This window comes from Orbicella faveolata, unplaced genomic scaffold (assembly GCF_042242905.1).
Source record: "Orbicella faveolata isolate gen_17 unplaced genomic scaffold, um_ofav_v1 contig_34, whole genome shotgun sequence".
NCBI classification, from domain to species: Eukaryota; Metazoa; Cnidaria; class Anthozoa; order Scleractinia; family Merulinidae; genus Orbicella; species Orbicella faveolata.
In genome coordinates, this window is record NW_028301563.1 from 11,570,230 (window position 1) to 11,594,283 (window position 24,054).

Consider the following 24,054-nt stretch of genomic DNA (forward strand, 5'->3'; position numbering starts at 1 on the left):
AAAAACAAAAACTTAAGAGATAGCAAAATTGGATCGCAATATTAGCCAGCCTTAGCTGGTTTTCATGGGAGTCCTCTGTCTTGGTCGAATTGGAAGTTGGAGATGTTGGTTTTTGTGGAGAAAGGAAACCGGCCTCGGAGCAAGGCGAGAACCAACCACAAACTCAACCCATATATGGCACCGGGGGCCCGTTTTTCGAAAGCCCCGGAAACTTTTCGGGCCCGGAGAGCCATGGCAAAATCTTGAACCCTACCATTACAGAGCCGTTTTATTCACAGATTTTTAATATGAACAGAGGTTCTCTTCACATAAGAAGTTTCAGGCGTATACACTTCTCCGTTTTTAGCTACAGATGAACTAAAAATGGCTTTACGGGCCCGAAAATGTTCCGGGGCTTTCGAGAAACGGGCCCCAGGCCGGAATCGAACCCGGGCCTCACTGATTGGTGGGAGGCGAGCGCTCTCACCACTGCACCACCCTGCTCCCTCAAAAGCAACAAGCAGAGGTTGTAACAGACTTATAGGGTTTTGCAGATATTTTTTTGTAAATTATTCCATGTTTTCGTTTAATTGTGAGAGGAAGAGCTGAAATGTTAAATTTTAAAATGTTCCTATCTTTTGTTGTAAAACTGTCCCCGTCAATATCGGGTGATTTCTGGTTGAGACAAGTTGATTCATTTTGATCGTGATTTCCATTCCCGGGACAAAGGGCAGAAAAAACAATTATTCTAAATTTCAGTCTTCTGTATGTTTTTAGCATGTTCACAGCTAAGATTTTGTCTTGACAAAAAAGCACTGTTTAAAAAAGTGTCTGATCATTTCTATTGAGCACAAGCTGTTTTCTTAAATGGACATCTTTTTCTTTGATTCGCAAGTTTTAAAATTTTGTCTTGATGAAGAAAAAAAACATACTTATTGAAAAAAGTATTTAAACATTTCTTTTGTTGCAAACTGTTTTCTTTGGTGATCACTTTCCGGTTTAATTAAACTTCCACTTGTTCAGAGAGGGTAACAATGCAGGTAACCGTCCTCTGTAATTAAATAAACTATACAAAAACAGACATTAAAAAGGAGTAGACTTTAACAAAAACAATCAGCGTGAAGCGCTATTACTAGGCGTCAAACAGTCTGTGCTGCGAGGCCAAAAGGTCGCCATTCATTGTGGCATACTTACTGATTGTAACTAAATCATATTTTAAGTTTCAAAGAAAAGATGTTGATTTTCATCAGCAGTTAGTGAGGTAAAGCCACCTGTTCTCCATTTTTTTGAGTAACTCCGTAAGTCTTATCGTAAGCGAGAAAGTGCAACTTGGTAACCTGGCTTGCTCTCCATTCAATATGGCGTCCAAACGGCGGGATCTGACTAAGCTCAAATGGCTAACGCTGTTTCTTTTGTAGACGTAATTAAATTATGAATGAACCAGTTTAATTGTTGGTTTTACGTGAATTATAGCCTCGCAGCTTTCATACGAATCTTCGTACGAAAAATTAAAAAATCTTGAATGATATCTTCGATACGAGGGAATCGTTTTCGCGTTTTACCGAATTCGAATTAAATTAACACTGAAGTTATTGAGTTGATGTTTTCATATTTAGTTTTCCAATTCGACGGAAGATCGATAACTTATCGGGCAGGCCTTTTGTGAAATTAAAGGAAATGCTAAATACATTTAATTTTCTCCTCGTCTTTATCTCTGTGTCGGATGAACTAGAAGAACATCGAAGAAAAAAGGCTAACATATTATTTGAAGTGTTCAATATTGAACGCTGTTGAACCTTCGTTGAACTGTCTAGCGAGGGAACAAAATCGTCAACAACAAGGCAGGATTATCTTGATGTCCTGCCAAATTCTCCCAACTAGCTTTGGAAAGAAATGTCTGACAATCTGTAAGGAGAGTTTACATTTTGAACTTGGTAGCTTACCTTATCTTGCTTTTGGTAAATGTTTCAGTTTGCCGTCTGAAGATTGTCGGACGAGTAAATCGTTTCTGGTTTTCCAATCATTGCACGATTATTTTTACAGCTTGAGGGTTCTCACGGAACTCTTGCTCTGTTCAAATACCAATTTACCTGAAACGACAAAAAGCTTTTATAAGGAGTAAAATTGCGCTTTGATCAAGTGAAAATCGTTCCACGGCAATATTGACGAAGAAGCAGGTAGGTACTGATCGAAAGTTGTGCAAATGCAGAATGTGTTAAAAGACTGAGGTTAAAAGGATCGGGTAATTCCATGTTTGGAGATTAGCTCTTCAATATTCGAGCACGTTAAATATATACAAGCTAGCAAACAGTGAGACCTGCTGTCATGCCGGAGGGAGATGAATTTTCAAGTTCTAATAAGTTATGTTTACTGGTGTGTCGATTATGTTTAAATGTCGTGTCAGAGTCAATTTTCAGGAATTTCGTTTTTACACCACAGTAGCACATTTTTCTACGAGTTCTTTAAGGCAACATACCTTGAGTGATCGGCTGAGGACCAAATTCGACGGTGAATGTTAAAATTGCCTGTTCGAAAATTTAATTACATCGTCTTCTTTAGATAACATATTAGTTAGTAATAAGATATCGTTTGGAATTTAATTAACCGCAAAACGCTCTGACCATGCGTGTTTGCAATTTCTGTTTATCACCAAAGAATGGTTATTTGAACGAATGGCGTCCAGTGCAGTCTGTAATCGCACGAGTGATTAACAAATTAAAATTGGAAAAAATTGGAATCATACAATTACGATTACAGGTAGAATTGAAGGAAACGAAGTTAACAGTTAATCATCTCTTCCAGACAGAATTTGCTGTAGAAAGGGACAGTGTTAAAAATGTTTTGTTTGGAAATACAAACTTGGGAATACAAACATGGGATATTCCGTCATAAGAGGGAACCCATTCAGGTGCACGGCAAGCGAATTTTCTGTAAAGAACACTTCGTTTTTTTTGGACGCCTTATCTGCATGCATTCCAATTTGATAAAAATAGGGCGGCTTGGAACCAATCACTTTCGGACCTTTCGAAAATATGATTAAACAAGTTATAAAACTGTTGACATTGTCTGTTGTTTTTGTAACTTGGAAGAGCATTTTCTTGGGTCTCACGTTTCACTTCCTTGTGTGCTCATGTCAAAATAAATTATAAGACAGGTCTTACAAAACATCTTGGCCTCCGATAATCGCTCGTGATTGGTTATTTGGAAAAGGAAATTTAGTCTAGAAAATAATCAGGCACTTTCTGTTGTATTCTGGGATATGGGCCATGTCGGGTGTAAAGCCTTTTGATAGTTGTTACGTCACGTGCATTGTCAATCAAAATGTCAGGGAAATATAAAGTTTTGCCAAAAGCAGTTGCTAACACAGAACAGTTACAGAGGCATAGCCAGGGGGGTGCTGGGGTGCTCGTAACCCTCCCCCCCTTTTGTAAGCCTTTTTTAAGCAAACAACCTACAACAGGTGGCGTAAACGACATGACAATGTGGTGAGTACCCTCACTTTGACACAGTGTGACCCACCACTCCCCCCCCCCTTGAAAAATCCTTTCTACGCCAGTGAGTTAGCTGGTTGCTATTCAGTCACGTGATGCAATGCAATACTTGACAAGTAGGACAGCCTCTTGATTAGCAGCCGCTTGAAAAGCTTGACAGTTTTTGAGTTGTGGTCCAAAGGAGAATTATTTCAAAGTTTAGAATTTTCTATAGAAGATTACAGCTCCACATCCCGGAATAAGTCCCCTAAATTTCAGATAAAAGGTCTGTGATGATAAACTTTCTTGAATATTGAGCAATTATTCCACTCGCATTTGTTGGACATGCGATGATTATAGTTAACTATTAAAAACGCCCAAAAAACTTACGCTGACGCTTACTATATTTGTAGAGCATGGTATTAACAATTATTCTACGAGCACCCGTTGGATAAGAGCGCCGAGTTTGCTATAATCACCTCTTATCCAACAAGCGCAGGTGGCATAATTCTTTTATTAAAAATGCCCCCAAAATATAGAAAACTAAACTAAAATAAAAATGAAAAACGCCCATGGCCAAAAAATCACGCGTACGGTTGATTTATTTGTAGAGCGTAGTATAAATAAACAATAGCCTTCATTTGGCGCGAAAATATGCTAGGATATTTGTCCGCGGACATTATCTGTTCCGAGAAGCGAACAGTTTTCTGAGAGCGTAGCTCGAGGTAAACTGCGAGCTTCGAGGAACAAATAATGTCCAAGGACAAATATCCCAGCATATTTCGCCCCAAATGGAGGCTATTGTGTTTATTATTCTTCAAATCTTTTTCGCAACGTGTGCAGTTTTGAAAATTGGGAAATATTTAACAATTAGACCCGTGGCCCTTGAAGGTGAAGGGTTCAATTGTTTTAGTATCACCTAACTAGTCGGACAGAAAAGGCAATAATAAAGTTAGCAAATGCGAGTTGAAGAAATATTTATTTGGGAATAAAACGAAAGAAAGCGTCACGCTCGATTGCGCCAATTTCGCCACTCGAGGACTATTACTAATAGTCCTCTAGTAGCGTAGCCAATTAAAATGCAGGATGTGCATTAGTCTACTAGCTGGGTGATACTAAATGTTCATTAAAGACTTAACTGCTTGTGTCGAGTTCCAAATCATTATGTTTAGAAAATGTACATCCCTAATATTCAGACGTAAAATCTCTTCAGATAAATGCCGAACAAGCTGAACCAGCAACCACCCTAATCTGATTTCGATCTACTCCAAGCTATTAAAATGGTCTTATTGTCTAAAATCAGGATCAAAATGGAAATTTTTGTTTACTATAAGCTAAGAAAATATATATTTGGAAGAAGTGTTTGCCAAGTTAGTTTATTCTTACTGATGGTAGAGAGCTAGCTAGTAAGGTGTTCTGGGACACTTTCCTCACCGGGCGTGTACTTTAAGCTATTTGGAGTTTGATTCAGTTAGATTTTGTTCGTAAGCACTGAATTCAGTGATGAATTTTAAACCATAGCACAGCACGGTAAGCAAGCACTTTCAGAACAAGGGATAAATATTCATTACAGGGTGGCTTCAGCTTTTATCTAGCTTTCTTTAGTTCGGCCACTTACTAATGTTTTGGACGAAAATTCAACTGAAAGTGTTGTTTTTAAGTTGGATTTTACTCCAAACTCAAAGGAAATTCTAACTCAGTTTGACTTTAACTTTAAGAAAGGAGTTTTCTGGACTAATACGTGTTTCAAAATATGCATGCATTTTCCAATTTGGTAGCCTCATGCTGTGACGAAGTTAAAATGCCAGCAAAATATGCAAACACGCAAAATACCTGCTAGTGTTGAGCTGAAGAGCGAATTTTACACTCTCGCTTGTACCGTTTTCGAGCTGTGTAAAACTGAAACTCTTGTTCGTAAGACTGAAAATACACAGGCTCCAAACCTCTACATCACCTACTGAGCAGCGACAAGGAAGTCTCAGATCAAGATGGCAAATATGTCGTTTTGTTTCTTGTGAAAACATTATCTATGCTTGATAAGACCCCTGTGTTGTTTTTGTTTCTTGACAAAGCCATCAGTTGTGGAAAACCCATTAAAAGAGACAAATGACGACACCAACTTCCTGTACGCTTCAAAAAAAGGGAGAAGTGTTGAAGGACTTGTAAGTGAACATCCTTCCTACATCTGAAAAGTAAAATGGTTACTCGAAAGAAAGTGAACTCTTTACTTGTATTAGCTATTTTTTAAGGAGCCTCAGTGATTATGTTGTTTTAGAGGATTTTGTGTTCAAATCGAATAATAACACACAACAGAACAAACAACAAAAAAAGGTCAGACGAATCGATTAATTAGAACAGATGGCCAAAACTGGATTTCAAATTTCATAGCTTGACATCCGTCGTTCAATTCAGTTTGTGGAAAACATTGTCTGTAATAGTCAGACATCAAAACAGGGAACTACCATCTGACACTTACAGGAGTGCTCGTTGGAAATTTTGAAATATCTTAATGGAACCACAATTCCTGAGGGAGGGGCTTGGCTTGAGTTTATTTTTAACTTTAAGGTGATTGTTAAATGAAACAGTCCGGCGAAGAGGCACGGTCCAGACACTGAAATAAATATCAATTTCATTCCTTGACAACTTGAAATTTTTTCTGCTCACTTTGCAAAATGTAATAATATACAGCAGCTGTGAATTTTACAATTAAATAAAATGCCATTTCAAAAGAAGCACCAAAAACGTTCTTATGTATCTTTCCTCGATAAACAACTTCTTTAAACGTATTGCCTTCTGGAAGAACCAGTAACTTTCGCCTGACACGTCTTTGGGTATAATTGTTACGCGTTACACAACATATTTTTCTCTTCTGATCAAGCCGCTGGTTGATGGAACAGAAGGCGAGTCGCACGTCACTGGTAAAGACGTGTTGACTAAAGCCTGACGTGTGTTAGACACACACGCATAATTGTTTTGATGTATGGCTCACCGTATTTATTTTATTTTTACTTTTTTTTAGTGGTAATTATAAAATAATGAAATTCAAACGCTTGACTGAGGGCTCGTTAGTAGTTTCGCTGAAGTGCATTTTCCCGCTTGAACGAAAATTTTAACTGCTATTTAATTCTTTCGCGAAAATTCATAGCACGTACAAGGTTATTTTTGGCATGTTGTCATGACTATTTAATCAAAGGGGGTAGAAAAACGTAGAACAATGAGCAACAAAAGGACAAAAACAAAAAAAACAAAAAAAACAAAAACAAAAAAACAAAAAAAAAAAGATGGCGTCGTTTCATTCTACCACCTCTTGACCAGCTTGTGTTGGTTGTCTTTGTAATACACAAATGATTCATCGCTGGCACAAATTGTCCTCGAAACAATTTCTGTGTAGTTTGTATTGTTTTGTTTCTGTTGCTGTTCTGGGATGATTTAGATTAAGAAAATACTGTGGTCAATATTTGCATTATGTCGACCCAGATCGACGTTATTCGGTTGCTATTGACACTGGAGAGTTTGTCTTCTTTGAAAGCATGATTTTTTGACTATTCAAATTTTGCTTTTAATTAGTCATCATCTCGCTGCTCTATAAAAGGTGAAAAGGACTCTTTCCTTTCAGTTTTAATTTTCGTTTTAGAACAGGGACAAAAAGATTAGCAGTGTCCGTTGGTTAATCAACTAATCGAATTTTACATGCAGTTACAGACGTCTATATGTATGTACATATTGAAAAGATGACATGACATGACATTTCTGAATATCTGTTCGCTTCTATTGTTCGGACTCCGTGCCTAAAAACAGCTGTACTTGGAGCGATTCAACCGGACAAATTAAAAAACATTGCTCGCCCGATGTAATTTCCATTTGTGGGAACAATTAGTTTTACCAGTAGCAAATTCACAACTTTGAACAGAGCATTTACGTGCGGATTCGAGACAATGTGGAGCTCTGGCTGCTGTGTTATTTTCTTCGTCTCTCTCTTTTCATTTACATATCAGCAATTTCATAAACACGGCGATGAACACAAGTGGATTTGGAAAAATGGAGATATAATGCTAAAAGGATTATTTCCGATAACGACGCAAGACGGTGGAAAATGCGAACGTTTGTTTTCAAATGGCGTCGCGTGGATGATGGCAATGCTCTACGCAGTGAACAAGATCAACAATTCGACTTCACTTTTACCAAACAAAACCATTGGTTACGAAATCGAGAACACATGCGAGAGCATCCCGAAATCGATGAGTTACGCAATTCAGATCGTGTCGAAATATCGTCCCAATTCGATTTGCAAAGGCCACGACGATTGTTGTCAAAACGCCAGTGATGCCCGCCCGGGCGATAAGCGAATTTCCGCGGTAATAGGACCAGCCGTGTCGTGGATTTCCATTCCTGTGGCCAGATTGCTGGGCTTGTACGGTATACCTCAGATCAGTTATGCCTCAACGAGTCGCATTCTTGGTGACAAGACACGCTATAACTCGTTTCTTCGAACTGTGCCCTCTGACGAATATCAAGCTCAGGCGATGGCAGAATTTGTTCATCACTTTCAATGGAATTACGTGTTTCTAATCGCAAGCGACGACGACTACGGAAAAATGGGAGCTGCAGCGTTCAAAACCGCTGCCAAGAACTTGAGTGTGTGCATTGCTAATGACGAATACATTGCATTTGGTTCGCCGAACGCTGATCGGCAAATCGAAGACACGCTATTTCGATTAAAAAGCACAGAACGAGCCAAAGTTGTGGTTGTTTTCAGTTACTTCGAACAGGGAGAAAGATTGTTGAAACAGGCGGAAAAAATGGAGCTTACAGATCGCACGTGGGTGACGAGCGATGGGTGGAATTCGCTCAGTTCCGAGCTTGCCAACATGAACGTTAGCGAGGCTATGCTAGAGGGGCTGTTTAGTTTCTCTATAAGATCTAAGCAAGTGGAAGAGTTCGAAAGGTTTGTTCGAGAATTGTCGATTCGCGATGCGCTGTCGCAGAACAACTCGTGGTTTACTAGATACTTGGAGGAAAATTTGAATTGTGAAGTTCTCCAAAACGCGGCGGTTAGTTCAGACTCTAAGCCGTTACAACTTAAGAAGACGTGTAATCTTGATGCAGTGCTCCCCCCTGACCACGAACTTGGTAAAGACTTCGTTGCAAATGTTATTGACGCTGTTTTCGTCATTGCTCACGCAATACACGACATTTTAACTTGCAATGCATCGCGGCCTCTGGGGCGGTGTCCGAACTTAACTCTGCCCATTACACCAGAGACGCTGTTCGAGTTTGCGTCAAGCGTCGAATTTCTGGGAGTTGATTACAACAAGGTCCAATTTGACAAAGATGGCGAGCGAATTGCCAGTGACTATGTAATAAGGAATCTTCAGCTGAACAATGAAAACCGTTTTCAATATGTTGACGTGGGTTATTGGAGTAAAAATAACCAACAATCAAGTTTTAGTGTTAATGAAACTTTAATCAAGTGGAATTCTGGAAGAAAACCACTGTCGACCTGCTTCCGCGAATGTCAACCCGGCGAGCGAGTCGTCGGCCAATCAGAATGCTGCTGGAACTGTCAAAAATGTGACAAGGGCACCGTCAGCTTTAAGTCGGGTTCCCTGTCTTGCACGGTTTGCGATGACTCGCATTATGCAAACGCTGAGAGAACACAGTGCATCGTACGTGAAGTAGTCTATACGAAGTCCTCGGATCCCGCGGGAATTTCCATTATAACCGTGAGTTGTGTTGGTATTGCTGTGTTGACCGTTGTGGCAGTTATTTTCCTCCGTGAACGGAACACGCCTGTTATTATGTGGTCGAGCCCATACCTGTTGATCTTGTTTTTTATCACACTGTACTTGTCGTTTATCACGAGCATTACACAAGTGACTATAAAACCAACTGATGGTTCCTGTATCGCGGCAAGTGTCCTACTTCTCATCATATTCGTCCTTTACGCAGCTTTTTTTCTTGCCAAGTCAAAGACTGCAACGCAGTTGCTCCAGTCAGCGGTTTCGCATCTAACGGACATGCGCACGGCTTATTTACAGCTCCTTGAGGTTGGCGTGGTTGTTCTGCTTCAAGCTGTTTTGATAATCGCTTGGCAGGCGACGTCACTGTCCGTGGTTCGGTATCAAAACCAGGACGACAACACTCGGTTGCTTGAGTGTTACGAGAGCTTTCCCGTAGCTCATATCATCGCCTTTTCCTTTCCTATTGTTGTTCTTGTGCTGGCAACTTTGTTAGCGTTCCGCGAGAGACGTTTACCGGACAATTTCAACGAAGCGAAGTCGATGAGTTTCTCCACCATTGCTCTCTGCATTCTTCTCGTAGCCTTCATTCCGACTTATCGCTTTGTTGTGGGAAACAACCGCATCCTTGTGGTCTCTTTCACGTTGTTCTTCGCAGTGTTTGCCTGTATGGGCTGTGTTTTTATCCCTAAACTGTATATTATTTTCTTCAAATCAGAAATAAACACAGTAGTGACCAATCACGAAACGGTTGACCAGTACGTCACACATCCGGGACCATCTCCTAACCAGGTCACCTCAGAAACCCAGTTGAGTCAAGACCAGGGTCACGTGAATCATGGCGCCACTTTCGGTTTGACCAATGGAAGAACGACGTCCCAATTGTCACGTGATAGCACAGCGCCTATTAACGAATTGACAGAAGAGAAGGTAGCTACTGATAATGGCCCCAAGCAAATCAAAGGAAAAGAAACGGGGACAGCTAATGAGGACGAAATAAGCAGCATAAGTGAAGTACTGGCTTATGCAGTTGCATGAGGGAAGCATCACTTACTAAAACACTCTTCGTATTCAAGCAAATTTACGTAGTTCTTTCGCAGACAAGCTGGTCTTGTAATTAACTTTGTCGAGTTGGATCCACACGATTAAAATCATTGAAAGGTATACACAGTGTTCTACGAATTCAAACTAGCAGGGGACGCCTTGTTGATGTACTTTCGTCTCGTCTAATGAACCTTGAAGACGATCAGACTTAAATAAGGCGTCGCCATACCTGGAACCAGTTGTTCGAAGAGTGGATAACGCCATCCAACGGATAACACTCTGCAATGGGTCGCGTATTTTTGTTATGAACTCTCGACCCCTAGATACGTGATTTATCTGGTGGATAGTTATCCCCTTGTGTGGTCTGGATGTTTGTATCTGTAGTTGCATAAATAGCATGTGCTATTTGTACTATCACCAGGCTAGCGCGCTAAACTGTCAATTGTGGCAAACTAGACCTTGCTACAACAAGATTTTCTAGTCCACGAGCGTTCGTTTCGTGTGGTGCTCGAAAGAACGTGCGAGAAGAAAAATGCCCGCGCAAGGGCGAAAAAGAACAACAAGGAGAAGCTGCTCTAAGTGTAAAGATTTGACAGGAATTCCGTCAACGTAAGCCTCGCATTTGCAATATAGAACAATATAGCAATTCATTAGCGTTCTAGCCATCTTCTATCCTTATAAGTCCTTGTCATCTGTCATTTATCGTGTGATTCGTTTACGAAATCAAACCACTATTGTTGATTTGCTTTGTGTCCTAAGGCAAGACTCTTCACTCTTACAGTGCCTCTCTCCACCCAGATCGATGCATATGTATCGGCGAATTGTTTAGGAAAACTTGACAGAATGTTTGGTAATAACCTGCGGCGGCCCCGGCCAGGGAGGAGTAGAAATACTCCAAGTCGTTTCATGCTACAGTAACCAGAGTTAAAATTAATACTGAGAGCCATGAGCCTGGCCTTATTTTTTTCTCCTTCGATTGACATAGGGATGTAAAATATCTTCTTAAAATTAACCTGAGTTATGGTTTTTTCATTTTACTAAAAGTTAACGTTCATGGCCAAGTTTAAGTATAATCAGCCAATTTTGTCTCTTACACGCTAAGTTTGCGACTCAAATGTTTACTGGTAAAAGTGATTATTTATTAAGAAAGAATTATTTTTTTCTTACAGCATATCGTTGTTTTTTAAATATCTATTTTTATGTAGTGCGGGTGAAACATGCTATAGATAGTTTTGACTGTAATTACATCACAACCCGGAATTTCATACGATTATTTGTTTCCCGTACCATAGTCTCTAGGTAAAACGAAATAATTAAAGACCACAATGCTGTCAAATTTGCAAATATTGGCTGAGTTCATTGGCAGAGTCCAATTTTGATAAGCCTAATTATTTTTCATATCGAATGGCATGTAGACATAGAGATATTCGAATAGGCCATTTCCGAGTGCCTTTTGCCTCAGTGTCGAAACGCGGAGTCTGTGCGAAAATGTGTTCCCCCTACAGGTTCTTTTCCATGCAAATCGAACTGATTTCGATATAAAAGGTTTTACACCAAGACTCGTTTTGAAACAGAGGCACAAGCGAACTCGGAAATGGTTAACTGAAAAGTTCTTAAACGGAATGTAAATAAACATATTATCAATTTTTGCTCAATAAACGTGTTATTGTCATTTCAAAATGATCAGAAAGGATCCGCTGCGTACCTTACTTATTTCACTAAGAGACATCGGAATAGGTTAACTTCTCCAAACACGTTTAAAGAGCAAACATAAGAGAGCCTGGGACGAACGTGAGTCCGCAAGAGTTCAAGGTACTGTTTGGCCCAGGTTTTCCTCATAGGGTTTTCTTGGCGCGTAAGTAAGAGGAATTTTATAGTCAAATAGCGGTAAATGAGTTAAATTGGGCGAAGTACTGTTTGGGGAAACGGAGCTAGGGCTTTCCACAAGTTGCTCGAGATTTCCCAAAACGTTGCCCGCAATTTCTCAAAAAGTTGCTCAAAAGTTGCTTTTTGTAACGAAAAAAAATTGTTGCTCTCTTCCTTTACTTAGTCTGATGTCAAAGTATAACAAAAGTAAGATTTCTAAACATTTTTGTGCAATTTTGCGGCATAACCAGCGTTGATAAATAACTTTGACCTCGGTTAAAACCAAAAATGTGTGAGTAAAGACTAAGCATCAATATTAATATTAATCTTGTAAAAATTCTTCGCTTGAGACACTTCAGTCAGTCGAAGCTAGTCGAGTGTGAATCTTCGTTCGCAGGTCTCAGATTTCAGAAATCATATCGTTCAATTTTGGACCGCTCTCTTAACCAATCAGATTGTACAATATTTGGAGTGTTCTGGACTGCCCGTTTGAGAGAGACATCCTTTTTTTCCATGACCTTTTCAACGGGACTTTGCTTTTTTTTATTAAATCCTTGGCCACATCCTCGAACGATATTGACCTCTAAGTTGGCCAGAGTGGTTGGCCTGCGCTATAACCAATCGCAAATTTTCTCTTAAAAAAAACTGTCACTGAAGAAACGTGTGGTAAATGAAAATCGCCTTTGGAGAGAAAGCACGCGCGAATTGACTATTTAACTGACTTTCCGCAAGTTCGCGCATCTTGAAAAGTTTAGCGTAAATGTTTCAAGTTCGTCGTTTGTAATCCGTGTTAATCTTCTCCATCCTTAACCATCCTTGTTTTGTTACGGTTATTATTATCTCTTTGGTGTTTTACTATCTTAGTAAACTACTATTTTCAGGTTTCCTTGAATTTAAAGGTAATTTTGCACGCGGCCAAAATTATTGAAAATTCCGTGACCGAGCTCCTTTAACTGAGAAACAAAGACTGTAAAGCCAAACAAAGATCACTAACGGTGCGTGGACTGTAATTGAAAAGATACTCTTTGCTCTGATACGTTCAAATACTTCAAGCAACTGCGCCGAGCCAATGGATATACTGCGCTTTTTAATTGGCACGAATGTGAAGTATTTAGCAAACTGGCGTCAAAAGTCCACTTAGTACGGCGGGTAGCTTTTATTTACAATTTACATATGTTTGCATGCTGTCATGAAGTCTGGCGGGCAGGTGATTTCAGTTTCAAAAGTGACCAAGAGATATCGAAATTAAGAACCATGTAAATTATTGACTCTGCCAATTTATTTAGAAAACAAAAACCCTTAACACAAAGTGAAACGAATGACAAAGAAAGGGAACTGTAATGAAAATTATATACCTTTTACGACGAACTGATTACATAAAATCACACATTCAGAATAATTTAGTGGTTGTAAAGTCTCAACAAATCATGGCATAAATTATTTACAATTTTTGCGGCCTTGGCACGAGATTGAATTTTAAAGGCACTGTGAACATGTTATCAAGATCTGCAAATGAGTTAAATTTTCGTAGAAGTTTAATTATTTTTGGCGGTCATTTCAGATGCAAACTCACAATTAATATGCCTTGGCATTATTTCAAAGGAATTTTAATTTTTTCCCGGCGTTTTTCTTTCCATAGTAACCTCAAGGTTTGTCATGTGTAATACTAATAAATCCAAAGAATTACTTTTTTTTCGCGATGTTATCGTAAAAAAAACCCGTGATTTTAAATTTTTATAGCGTTGCGAAAACAGATTTGTTTGAATTGTTTTCAAAGAAAACTAAATACGGTCGATTTAAGCAAGGGAAGTGATTTTTAGAGACTAAAAATGAATATATTGAAAGATTCCGTAAAATTATGAAAGTCACTGGACACTGAAGAACAATAAATTAGCATAAAAAAGAAGTTTCCATGCCCGCCCATTTCAGGTGTTAACCCAAAAAAGACCTGTCATTATTTTGACAGAAAAATGATAAATTCAGCTTGTCTATTGTCAAGGCACAACTGAAAACGTTCTCTATTGTATGCGAACGATGCCGAAGCTATTGAGTTACACTTGGCTCTCGCTCAGACAATTTTTCGCTCCGACAGCCACAGCAGGTAACCGCAGAATGTAAACACGGGCTAGGGCTAAAGAGGGTAATTTCGCGAGAGGAAGTTGACAACACATACACGAACTCTTGAACTGTTCTCGTCAACGCAGACAAATCAAGCTTTTGACACAGAACTGACTTACATCTGGCCAAGAGCGGGATTAAGAGAAGAGAGCCGTGTACAAACGATGGATTCATCGTGACCCTTTATTGCGTTTAAAACTCAAATCTGCGGCACTGTTTTTCGCCAGAGTGGAGTTTAACATGAAGTTCTTTCGGTTTGTCATCTCCAGTCTGATAATTTACGGTTGTTTTGAAGGCGACATCGCTAAAATTGAAGCCGACAATGCTGCACTCGAAAAAAAGACAAATAAGGTAGGCGGAGAGGAAAACAAAATAGTGATTTTAGACGAAGAGTTTCCTGACGAACCGTACGTCGAAATCAGAACGAAAAGAGAAACAGATGGCGAGAAGGAAAAATATTCCGGTTACACCGTTGACGATGAAGATGGAGAAAAAGAAACAGACGGTCTGGGAAGTGGCGACGAAGAAGAATACGTGCAGAGTGACGAACCATCAGCTCCTGCTGACGGAAATGATGAAAATTTGAACGTGCAAGGAAATTCGAGCAGTGGGCAAAAGTTAAATGGCACAACAAGTGCTACACGTGCGTTTGGTCAAACCGTTTCAGCGAACGCCGCGGCGTCGGCCTCGGTGGGTTTTGTAACGAGCGCTCCTTCGGGTAACACCACGATTAATATAGCTCCTACAACGAGAAGGGATGGAAATTCAAGCAATACTGTTGTTACTAATCCGCTATACAGTACTCCATATATGAGAGCCGTCAACACAGTCGACACCGCGACCGTAAAAAGTTCGCCGTCGTTGTCATCTCTGGCGATAGCTTCTGAAACTTCCCGTGTTTTGGTTAGTCGCTCGACGACTGTAAATCCCACAGGGCTCGCGACAGAACAATCCAAGACAATCGAAACTACCACAAAAGGCGACGGCGATGTACAGAACCAAAAAGATCCTCCGCCGGAAGAAAACAAAGACCGAAAAACTTTATTTGGGTTTGTCACGATCGAAATACTTGTGGCGCTCCTCGCTGGTGCGGCTTGCGCCGTAATACTGCTTGTTTTCTTAGTTCATCGCCTTAAGAAACGAAATGAGGGAAGTTACGAGCTTCAAGAAACGCTTAACTTGAAAACAGCCGGTTATGCCGAAGAGAAAGAGGTTTTTGTATAAATTAGTCATGTTTACCTTTTGCTACAAACGACGTGCTTTTGTGACTTTATTAAACGGTTTTGCTACGGGGTCCTAAATTATTTGCGAGGAACACCGTGCCAAAGGATATTTGTCGAATTGCGGTGGGAAAACGCTTAGCTGAAAAGCCCCGTTGTCGAGATTTTCAGAATATTCTTTGCTTCTGCTGACAGTTTTGGCTAGCGGAAAGTTATTCTAAAAAGCAGGTGTTCTTAACATGTTTAAACGCGCCAAAAAGATGGTGCGGTATTTTTAAGGACGGTTGTTAAGGCTTTTTACTAAGTATCGCTTTAGATCAGTTTCTTCTTTAAAGAATATATTGCAAAATGTATAAATAATTCTCGAACAGAATTGGATTTATTATATGTCAAAGAGATGAAGAGACAAAAGAATGGGGGTTTTTAATAGTACACATGCAAATATTTGCACTGTAGGAAATTCTATATAAAAGGAAAAAAAATTCGCCGTGACTTCGATCTCGACGTAGTTTGCCACTGAACGTAATTTATCTAATCGTGAAAATAAAATGCTCTCGGAATTACCAAATAACTATAACCATATAATGCGTTGTTGAAATTGTTATAAGCGTTTTTCGGAGTCGGTCTGTAACTGGTTATACAGAATTTTCGGTTTCGCCTCCGGCTATTCTTTATACATCGCGCCGGCTTTAAACAGAAATAAATAAAGCTGAACGTTAACTATCGGTATCTTTACAGCTTCCTCTATATTTAAAACGCACACATCCATATTAGGGACCTCTATGACACAGACACTTCCGTTACACGGAGAATGCGTTCTACCCCTGTAGTTTGGTGTCCGTGTTACAGAGGTTTTATGTACAATATAACGCCTAAAATGAAATTTGTACTTTAAAGAAATGTATACACATAATAGAAAGTTCTTTTCCAATATATCTATAATGGCTATGAAAACGCATTATTGTCGCTTTTGAAAAATGCTTAAATTAGCCGCAAACGAGAATAGTTAGGCAAGAATGTGTATATAAACGTATATTTTTAAATCCTATGTTTATTTTTCTTTGTATAATAAAAATCTGGGGTTCTGTTTTGGTCGCTTGCTAAATTAATATGTTAGTGATTTGCATTTTTGGAGCAACCATGTCGTTTTTGTGCTCTGATAAAAAGCGTTAGATCTCGTATAGAATGAGACATTTGAAAAGAAAGAAAACTTGTTCACTTCAAGCTTTTTTAGAAGTGTCAGATGCGACGGATAAAGCGACAACTTTCCTGGGGAAATATTTCAAATTCGACTGGAATTTCCGGATGGGTATCTAGTTTTATTTTATTTATTCTTACGTTTGCTTTCGCGTTAATTTGGACGAAAATAGTCCCTAATCTGGGAAAAAAGACTTTGTGAATAGTATTTACATATACTGTATGTATAACTGCGCGGTATTCGGGAGTGTGCTCCCCTATGGGTCGTATTTATAGCGTCGTTAGTTTAGTTTCCAGCTTAAAAAAGTTTGTTAGACGACCTTAAAAGTAGTGCTGATATTAGCCAGGCTGCTATAAAAGTAATAAACTCCTTTCAGTGAACTCTTCTTGTCATTACCATGTCAAATCAATGAACGAGCGATTAACACCTGAAAGAGGTCGTGGATCACTCCCTTATATGGGCTATATAGGTACGTATGTGCGGCCCCAAAGGGTATGGTTTTTAGCCGTTTAGGTCATAAACAGCGGACCGATTTTGGCCATTTTGGTCTTGAATAGGGTATGGTTTTTGCACTCTAGTCTTGAATTGGGCATGTTCTTTACAAGAAGCTACTTTTTCATGATAATCGAAAAGACCATCAGCAAGAGCCCTTTACAATCCCTTTAACATCGGTCTGAACTACGGAACAAACCAACTAAGGGTCAGGTCTAAAATGGGGTATCGAATTTTGGTCTAGTCATAAATCAGGATAGAGAAAATCGCAGATTGTGGTCTCAATTTTGGGAAGCGAGCCGCACACCCCCACCCTTCCCCCACCCAATTTTTCTGAGAGTTCCCCCCGCCCCCGGGATCCTGTTATTCGCGCATTACGATAGACAAAAGAGCGATTAAAAGTGATTTTCTACGCTGCATTACTGTTCATTATTTCGTAACCGGAAGTTCACGGATAATTTGTATTTCGTGTTAGCTTATTTCGTCTTGATTTGTTTTGCGGTGACAGACATCCTTTGTTTCTGAGTTGAAAAACGAAGTACACTATACTCAGTCCTTAATGTATGATCTTATAGCAATACTCAATTTTCCGTTATGATATTAAAGCAATATTCAATATCTATTGTTTCGCTTCAACACCCAGAACTAACACTAGCGTGGCTTTCTTTTCTGAAACGAAAAATTACGTTACTGCCTCAGGCCCCATTTAAATGGTCTCGGCCCCGGATACCCAAGACACCCCGAGTTACCCTGGCCGAGGTAACTTTTAGCTCATTTCTTTGCAAAATTCAACCAACCGTCTACAAGAGGATCGCGAACTCGTTTCAGGGGACCGAGACAACTCGGGTGGGCGAGTTCACGGTCCCGCCTCGGCAGGTAGGGTAACGCTGGCAAGCGGGACAACTTTTCTTCATATAAACGCTTTGGTTCGCCAAACCGCTGCAAAGACGTTTGTCAGCATTTGCCTGTTGTAGCCTTTAAACACTCCCCCAACATTCGTGACTTAGTAGATACAGCTTAAGTCTCTTCTAATTCTGCCAATCCCCAACTTCCTTCTAGTTCTTTCCGTTGTGGCAAAAACTGTGCTACTTGTCCCTACACTTCTCACGAGCTTACCACATATACCATCTTTTCTACTGAGGAAACGCACCCCATAAAAATCTAATCTGACCTGTGACACTAAAAACCTCATCTAAATGATTCAATTAGGGACACCCAACGGCCGTTTTCTCTCGAATGCTTTTAAACGCTGTTTTAGGCTTTCTGTAGGGTAATTTTAGGTTGCGCTAAAAATTTTTTATCTGTTCAGTTATTCTAGGGGAACTTGAGTATTCTCGAATTTATTAGGGCTTTTTTGTCCATTTCCCGAAAACCTTAGGTCTTATCGCCTTTCCGAAAATGATAGCTGACCCCTTTTCGGTACTCAAAACGACATTTTTAACAATCCGAAAACAACAGACATTTTCTCATATCACTAAAGTTCGAGGTGGCAATTCTCTTAAGAAAATCACAGGGGATTTAAAGCCTTCCGAACAGATAATTTACCGAAACGATTCGTTGGGAGCCCCTGTTCAATGTAACCGCTGTAATTTACAATACATAGGAGAGACGAAACGACGTTTAAAAGACCGATTTAATGAACACCGCCGTACCATAGATAACCCTAACTCCTGGTAACAACAAATCTAAACCCACTACAGCCACAGAACATTTCCTGTCCTCTTCTAACAACACTGCTAACGACATGCAATTAATCCCAATCGAAAAAAATCTTTTCCAACCGAGACTCCATCCGTAGGGCCAGGGAAGCTTTTTTGATTCAAAAAGGCAGAACAATTGATCGCGACGGTCTGAACATCTGCGAAGAAACATATTAATTGTTTCCTTTTATTATGTTATTTCATTATTTTATTTTACCATATGCTCATCTTTAATTTCCACTGTCAACTAGTACGAAAATATGCTGTCCCAATGTAAAATTCTCATTGTACCTGAAGAAGGCTGGTTTGGCCAGCCGGAATATAGTACACCTTCAAAAAAATCATCTACGTTGTGTCAGTTTCTGCTTTTATATTCTTCCTGGTAATTAACTCGAAATAGCTTAGTCATGGTATTTTGTGTTATTTTGGACGTACAAAATTACCTTTAAATTGAATGAAACCTGAAAATAATAATTTACTAAGGTGAAAAAACACTTAAGAAATAATAGTAAACCACAAATGAACAAGGATGGTAAGGGATGGACAAGATTGACACGGATTACAAACCACGAACTTGAAAAATTTTAGGTTAAACTTTTCGAGACGCGCAAACCATGACGTAGCTCCTTTAACCTAGACAATCCACGAACAGGAAACCTCAGCGAAAAACTACAAAACTGAAATCAAAATTCTCGCTAATCCTAACCCGGCCCTGGTAATTAATTCGAAATAGAGTAATCCAGACAATCTAGTGTGATTAAACCAAGTCCTTCCGATGATCAAAACGCGACAAGTTCCAGTCTAAATAGGAAACAAACAAACAGAGACAACTGGTTTCAGAACCATCAATTCAGCAGGGTACAGAGGATCAAATTAAATTAAGTCATCCACTCTGCTAAAATAACATAGAGAGACTAAGACGCTTAATGGACTGAATGTTTTCTGCGCATTTTTATTTGATGCTTTGTTCTTTTTCCGCTCCCTGTATTTGTGTTTTCTTGACGGTTTTCAATTTCGACGCTGTGCTCAGCACTTTCCAAATCTCCATTCGCGTAACTTCCCCGTTAGTCGCCATGATCGCTATCGGGGAATGTGCGCATGCGCGTGTGAGGGCATAACGGGGCTCAGCTGATAACTGAAAATTAGTCAAACTTTTTAATTACTGATGGCAAAGATCTGAGATCTGCAGAAATTCGTGATAACTGAGAAGTTTTAACCGGTAGCCGAGAAACCGCCGAAAATTTAACTGATAAATATGGGTTATTGACCAAGCGTGAGGTCAAGATGGCTGGACATCCATGTTTATAGACCGACACGGAGTCGAGGTAAACTTGCAACAAACGAACGCACTGTGCCATCTTGACCTAAATAGCCAACTGGTCTGCCTCCTGCCAGTTGGGATTTTTAACTATGTTACCTTTATTTGAAATATTTGTTTCCTTTGTTTTAGTGGCATGCCTGTAAACTAGCTAAGCTTAGTGCTTGTATAGCTAAGTGCATGGCCACTATAAAAAGAGTTACATTACCCTTTACATTTTTTTTACATGCCTGGTCAATAAGGGATTTATTATATGGATTTCGGGGAAATTTTTCCTGCGGGACAGAGCGAAAATTCCGAGCGGGTCAAATAGTGCCATCTTGCCCGCTAGGATAGCCAATCACATCACAGTATTTGGTTCATCTTGCCCGCTCACGGAGCTAGCCATTTTTAACAGAGATTTCAGAAAGAAAGAGACCCAAAGGCAAAGCTGTGACGAAGTACTATTACCCAGGCACTCCCATCCTGCTAACGCTTGACATAATGCTTTTATGACATCACACGGCCTCTGGAGAGTGTCAGATTCGCACATTCCTAACTTATCGATCAAACCGCTTGTCAAGTCTGAAGTCTCATGCAATTCAGTGTAATGTCATCGATATCAACTCCTGTACGATATAGTAAGTGTCCTCTTAAAGTCACAGTCATCTGTGAACTATTTTTACATCTAATTGAAATTCCACCGTCCCAATACTCGCACGCATGACTGATCAACTGATGCAACATGCAAATTAACCACCCTTAAATAAAACGTCAAAAGAAAAGCTTTTATCTCAGACAACGCAGGAAAAGCTCTTAATTGTTTTCCAAGGTACTGTAATTTCCACTAAAGGTTACAGCAAACGGTTGTAGACATACTGGTTAAAACAATTTCGTGGGAAGGCGCCTGGGTTTTTATTTTGGTGATTGAAGTAATGCACAGAAAATGAATTGGGCAGCTTTGACGGCTAAGAGGAATCTGTTAGGTTTGCACCAATAAACTTTGCATATTCACCCTTGAAAGTGAAAGGCCCTGCCTGAAACTGTGTACAGATCGCAGCGCCGGCCATGACTTCTCTTCAGCCCACAACAAACGTCTCCCGAAAGACGCAATTGATCTCCCGTCACGGGTTCTTTTTGCGAGTAACAGATGACACAGTTGAGGGGAGTCAACAACGAATCGGTGATGTTTATAGTAGGTTTAATTCTTCTGTTTACTACACACACATGTATCGTACACACTGTAAACCAACAGGTCTTAAACAACGAGTGCAATTGTTCCTACTAAGTTCGCTAATGAAAGATCAGAGCTTAAACCAGGATAAACAAATTAGCCCGGCTTCAAGGTTTTAAAGTTTTAATTTTCGATCATTTTATGCTTGCCGGTTTGTATTGTTCACAACTTGTGTCGAAGATTCGACGTAAATAACCAGGGGAAAGGAGTTCTCTCTTCATAAAGTCCTTAAGAATTTGTGGAGAATTATGATGACTTGGAGGGTTTGTCTTAATTAGGTGAAAACACTTTCAACAGGTATACCAGTTTGTGTAAGGCCACATTACATCTCGGCCGTCTTTTGGACTGAAAAAGATCACACCGGTTCTGAGAGAGTCACGTGACAATCTTGCAAGACAAGTTAAAGTCGCGCTAGGGTTGTTGCAAAGGTGAAAATATTAGGCATCAAATAATTTTTTTTCAAATGTTAAGCATATGTGTTTGTCATTTGGAATATAGTCTGATAGCAATTACGTTATATTGGGAAAATTCGAAATCTGGGCGCGGCGAAACAATTTTGCAGACGAGTGGTTTGACGAGAAGTTTTGAATTAATTTATTTATTAAAAAAAAATCAGTGATCGACTGTAATGTTAAGTGACTTCAAAACACTGTTATGTCTGGCTTACTGCTACGAAAGGCCTGCCCTACAGGGCCTTACCCAGAAAGTGAGGTAATTTCTGTGGTCAAATTCTTTTCCTTGGTATTTAGCAATGTTTTACTTTCCCCCTTTAAAAAGAAAAACAACCAAAACGAAAAAAACAAAAACAAAAGCAAAAAAAAAACAAAAACAAAAACAAAAAGAAAAGGCTAAGGCAAGTGCCTCGGTTTGCCTAACACTGGCTACGTCCCTGACCTACCTTACGTCAAAGACTAGGCCAATTAATAAGAGGCATAAGACCTTGATCTATATCTTGATATCTTGCGAGAGGTGAATTGAGGGGCGTGAATAGTTTTTCGGATCGACGGATTTGGCCGCTTGTGCACTGATCTTCTTTCCACATTTTGTCGTCATCTGTGATCTATTACTGAACAGACGCACGGCAACATATCATGGACTCTATTTGTTTTATATTTTTATATGATAAATAAACATTTTATAAGAAAACACCGCGCATAAGCAGTGCCAAAGATTTTCTTGCTAAGATTTGAGTTTGTAGCGCTTGCTGTATGTTTCATGAATGTTCTCATTTTTCAAGGGTGTTTTCAACACGCTAAGCAATTTCTTTGGCAACTTAATTGTATTGCAAAAGAATTTTGAGAAGAGTTTGCTTGTCTGACAGCGCTTTGAGTTAAAGATCAAGATAAACTTTTAGATCTCGTTGCATTGGAAAGCTAGCATAGCTGTACACACATAAGCTGCCAAACGGGGTCGCGCTGAAGTACACACAAGTTTACCAACTTACATTTATCTTTGACTTCGTTTTGCCAGAGCCGTTGACAGAGAAATGTTTATTCTAAAATTGATTTGCAGCTACCCTTGAAATGATATCTGTTGCGCCAGGGGAAATTGTGTTACGAGGAGAAGTATCTAATAGATATATCGGGATGGACAGTAAAGGAAACCTCTTGACCTACGTAAGTATCAATGATGTCAATGATTAATGCCAATGAGGATTTAGTTATACACGCACGCAACGCGCGCGAATTAATGCACGCGCGCGCGGTCACCCAGCTTCCCTTCCTTCGTTTCTTCCCTCACTCATTCGCGTGCTCGCTCTCTCGCTCGATCGAATCTAGATCATTTAACTTAACCTATGTCCTTAACTTTCAACAGAGCTCCTTGGTGGAAGATTGTTTTTTTAAAGAACATCATAACACGAATGGCTACAGTTCATTTGAGTCCAAGCCTCACGCAGGCTGGTTTCTTGCACTGACAAACGATGGCAGAGCAAAGCCTGGGTCCAAAGCTGTATCCGGCCAGAGAGCCGTGGAATTTTTATCAAGAAGAGTTTAATCTGCTAATAGATTTCCCGCTCGATATTAAATTCTTGGTGCATTTAATAATGCTAATAGCGCAATAACTTTATTTTAGTTGGACTAGAGTATAACTAAAATAGATGATATTCAGGGACGAATCCAGGATTTTTCTTAGGAGAGGGTGCACCACTAAGGAATGGCGTAACTGACTGGTGAGGTATACAAATTTTAAAAGCCAATACGAAGAGGGCCTCATCTCCGGGGGGGGGGGGGTTGTCCACCCCTTGCACCCTCACCCTAGATCCGCCCCTGATATTTGAAGAAGTTCTAAGGTATTATTATGTTATAGGAGGGTTTGATTTTATCTGTAGAACAGCACGTAAAAAATTGCAGAAATCCTTTAGCAACGGAAGATGATAAATCGTGACAACAATAGAAGTGGATTAAAGTAAAGACAGTCTTGGAAATACGAATCTGTATTTTTCGGAACAATCTTATTACACAATATAACTTCGCATTTCTCTGCATTGTTCTGAGTGAGAGCAAGAGAATATAATGTCTTGGTAAAAACTATATTTTAAAAGCATGGAAACCGAATTAATTCCTTGTGTCAAGTGAATTTCCGCTCTTGCGTAATGTTAACGGGTTGAATATTCGTTCCTAAAATAAAATATACCAATATTATATACATGGAAGTCTTGAATCTGGTAAAAGTTGAAGATGTGTCATGTTTATTTTGT

The 24,054-nt window shown here is 39.6% G+C and overlaps 3 protein-coding genes across 3 annotated transcripts; all 3 read left to right on the plus strand.

The window, feature by feature from the left end:
* The first annotated feature begins 6,828 nt into the window (after window positions 1–6,828).
* Window positions 6,829–11,924, plus strand: LOC110059097 (extracellular calcium-sensing receptor-like). The gene has a single exon (XM_020765781.2). It carries the CDS (start codon window positions 7,385–7,387, stop codon window positions 10,223–10,225), a length of 2,841 nt encoding a protein of 946 aa, XP_020621440.2. The 5' UTR covers window positions 6,829–7,384; the 3' UTR covers window positions 10,226–11,924.
* Window positions 11,925–14,055: 2,131 nt separating this feature from the next.
* On the plus strand, window positions 14,056–17,013 carry LOC110059101 (uncharacterized). The gene has a single exon (XM_020765783.2). The coding sequence runs from the start codon at window positions 14,456–14,458 to the stop codon at window positions 15,437–15,439; it is 984 nt and encodes a 327-aa protein (XP_020621442.2). The 5' UTR covers window positions 14,056–14,455; the 3' UTR covers window positions 15,440–17,013.
* Window positions 17,014–20,908: 3,895 nt separating this feature from the next.
* LOC149104768 (fibroblast growth factor 1-like) lies at window positions 20,909–24,027 on the plus strand. Its single transcript, XM_089271009.1, has 3 exons — window positions 20,909–21,317; window positions 22,869–22,972; window positions 23,172–24,027. The coding sequence occupies exons 1-3, from the start codon at window positions 21,191–21,193 to the stop codon at window positions 23,349–23,351; spliced, it is 411 nt and encodes a 136-aa protein (XP_089127135.1). The 5' UTR covers window positions 20,909–21,190; the 3' UTR covers window positions 23,352–24,027.
* The last annotated feature ends 27 nt before the right edge of the window (window positions 24,028–24,054 follow it).

Coding starts and splice junctions, on each gene's coding strand:
- LOC110059097 (XM_020765781.2), top strand. CDS start 7,385: ATGTGGAGCTCTGGCTGCTGTGTTATTTTCTTCGTCTCTCTCTTTTCA.
- LOC110059101 (XM_020765783.2), top strand. CDS start 14,456: ATGAAGTTCTTTCGGTTTGTCATCTCCAGTCTGATAATTTACGGTTGT.
- LOC149104768 (XM_089271009.1), top strand. CDS start 21,191: ATGACTTCTCTTCAGCCCACAACAAACGTCTCCCGAAAGACGCAATTG. Junction 21,318..22,868: donor ACGAATCGGTGATGTTTATA/GTAGGTTTAATT, acceptor ATTGATTTGCAG/CTACCCTTGAAATGATATCT. Junction 22,973..23,171: donor AAGGAAACCTCTTGACCTAC/GTAAGTATCAAT, acceptor AACTTTCAACAG/AGCTCCTTGGTGGAAGATTG.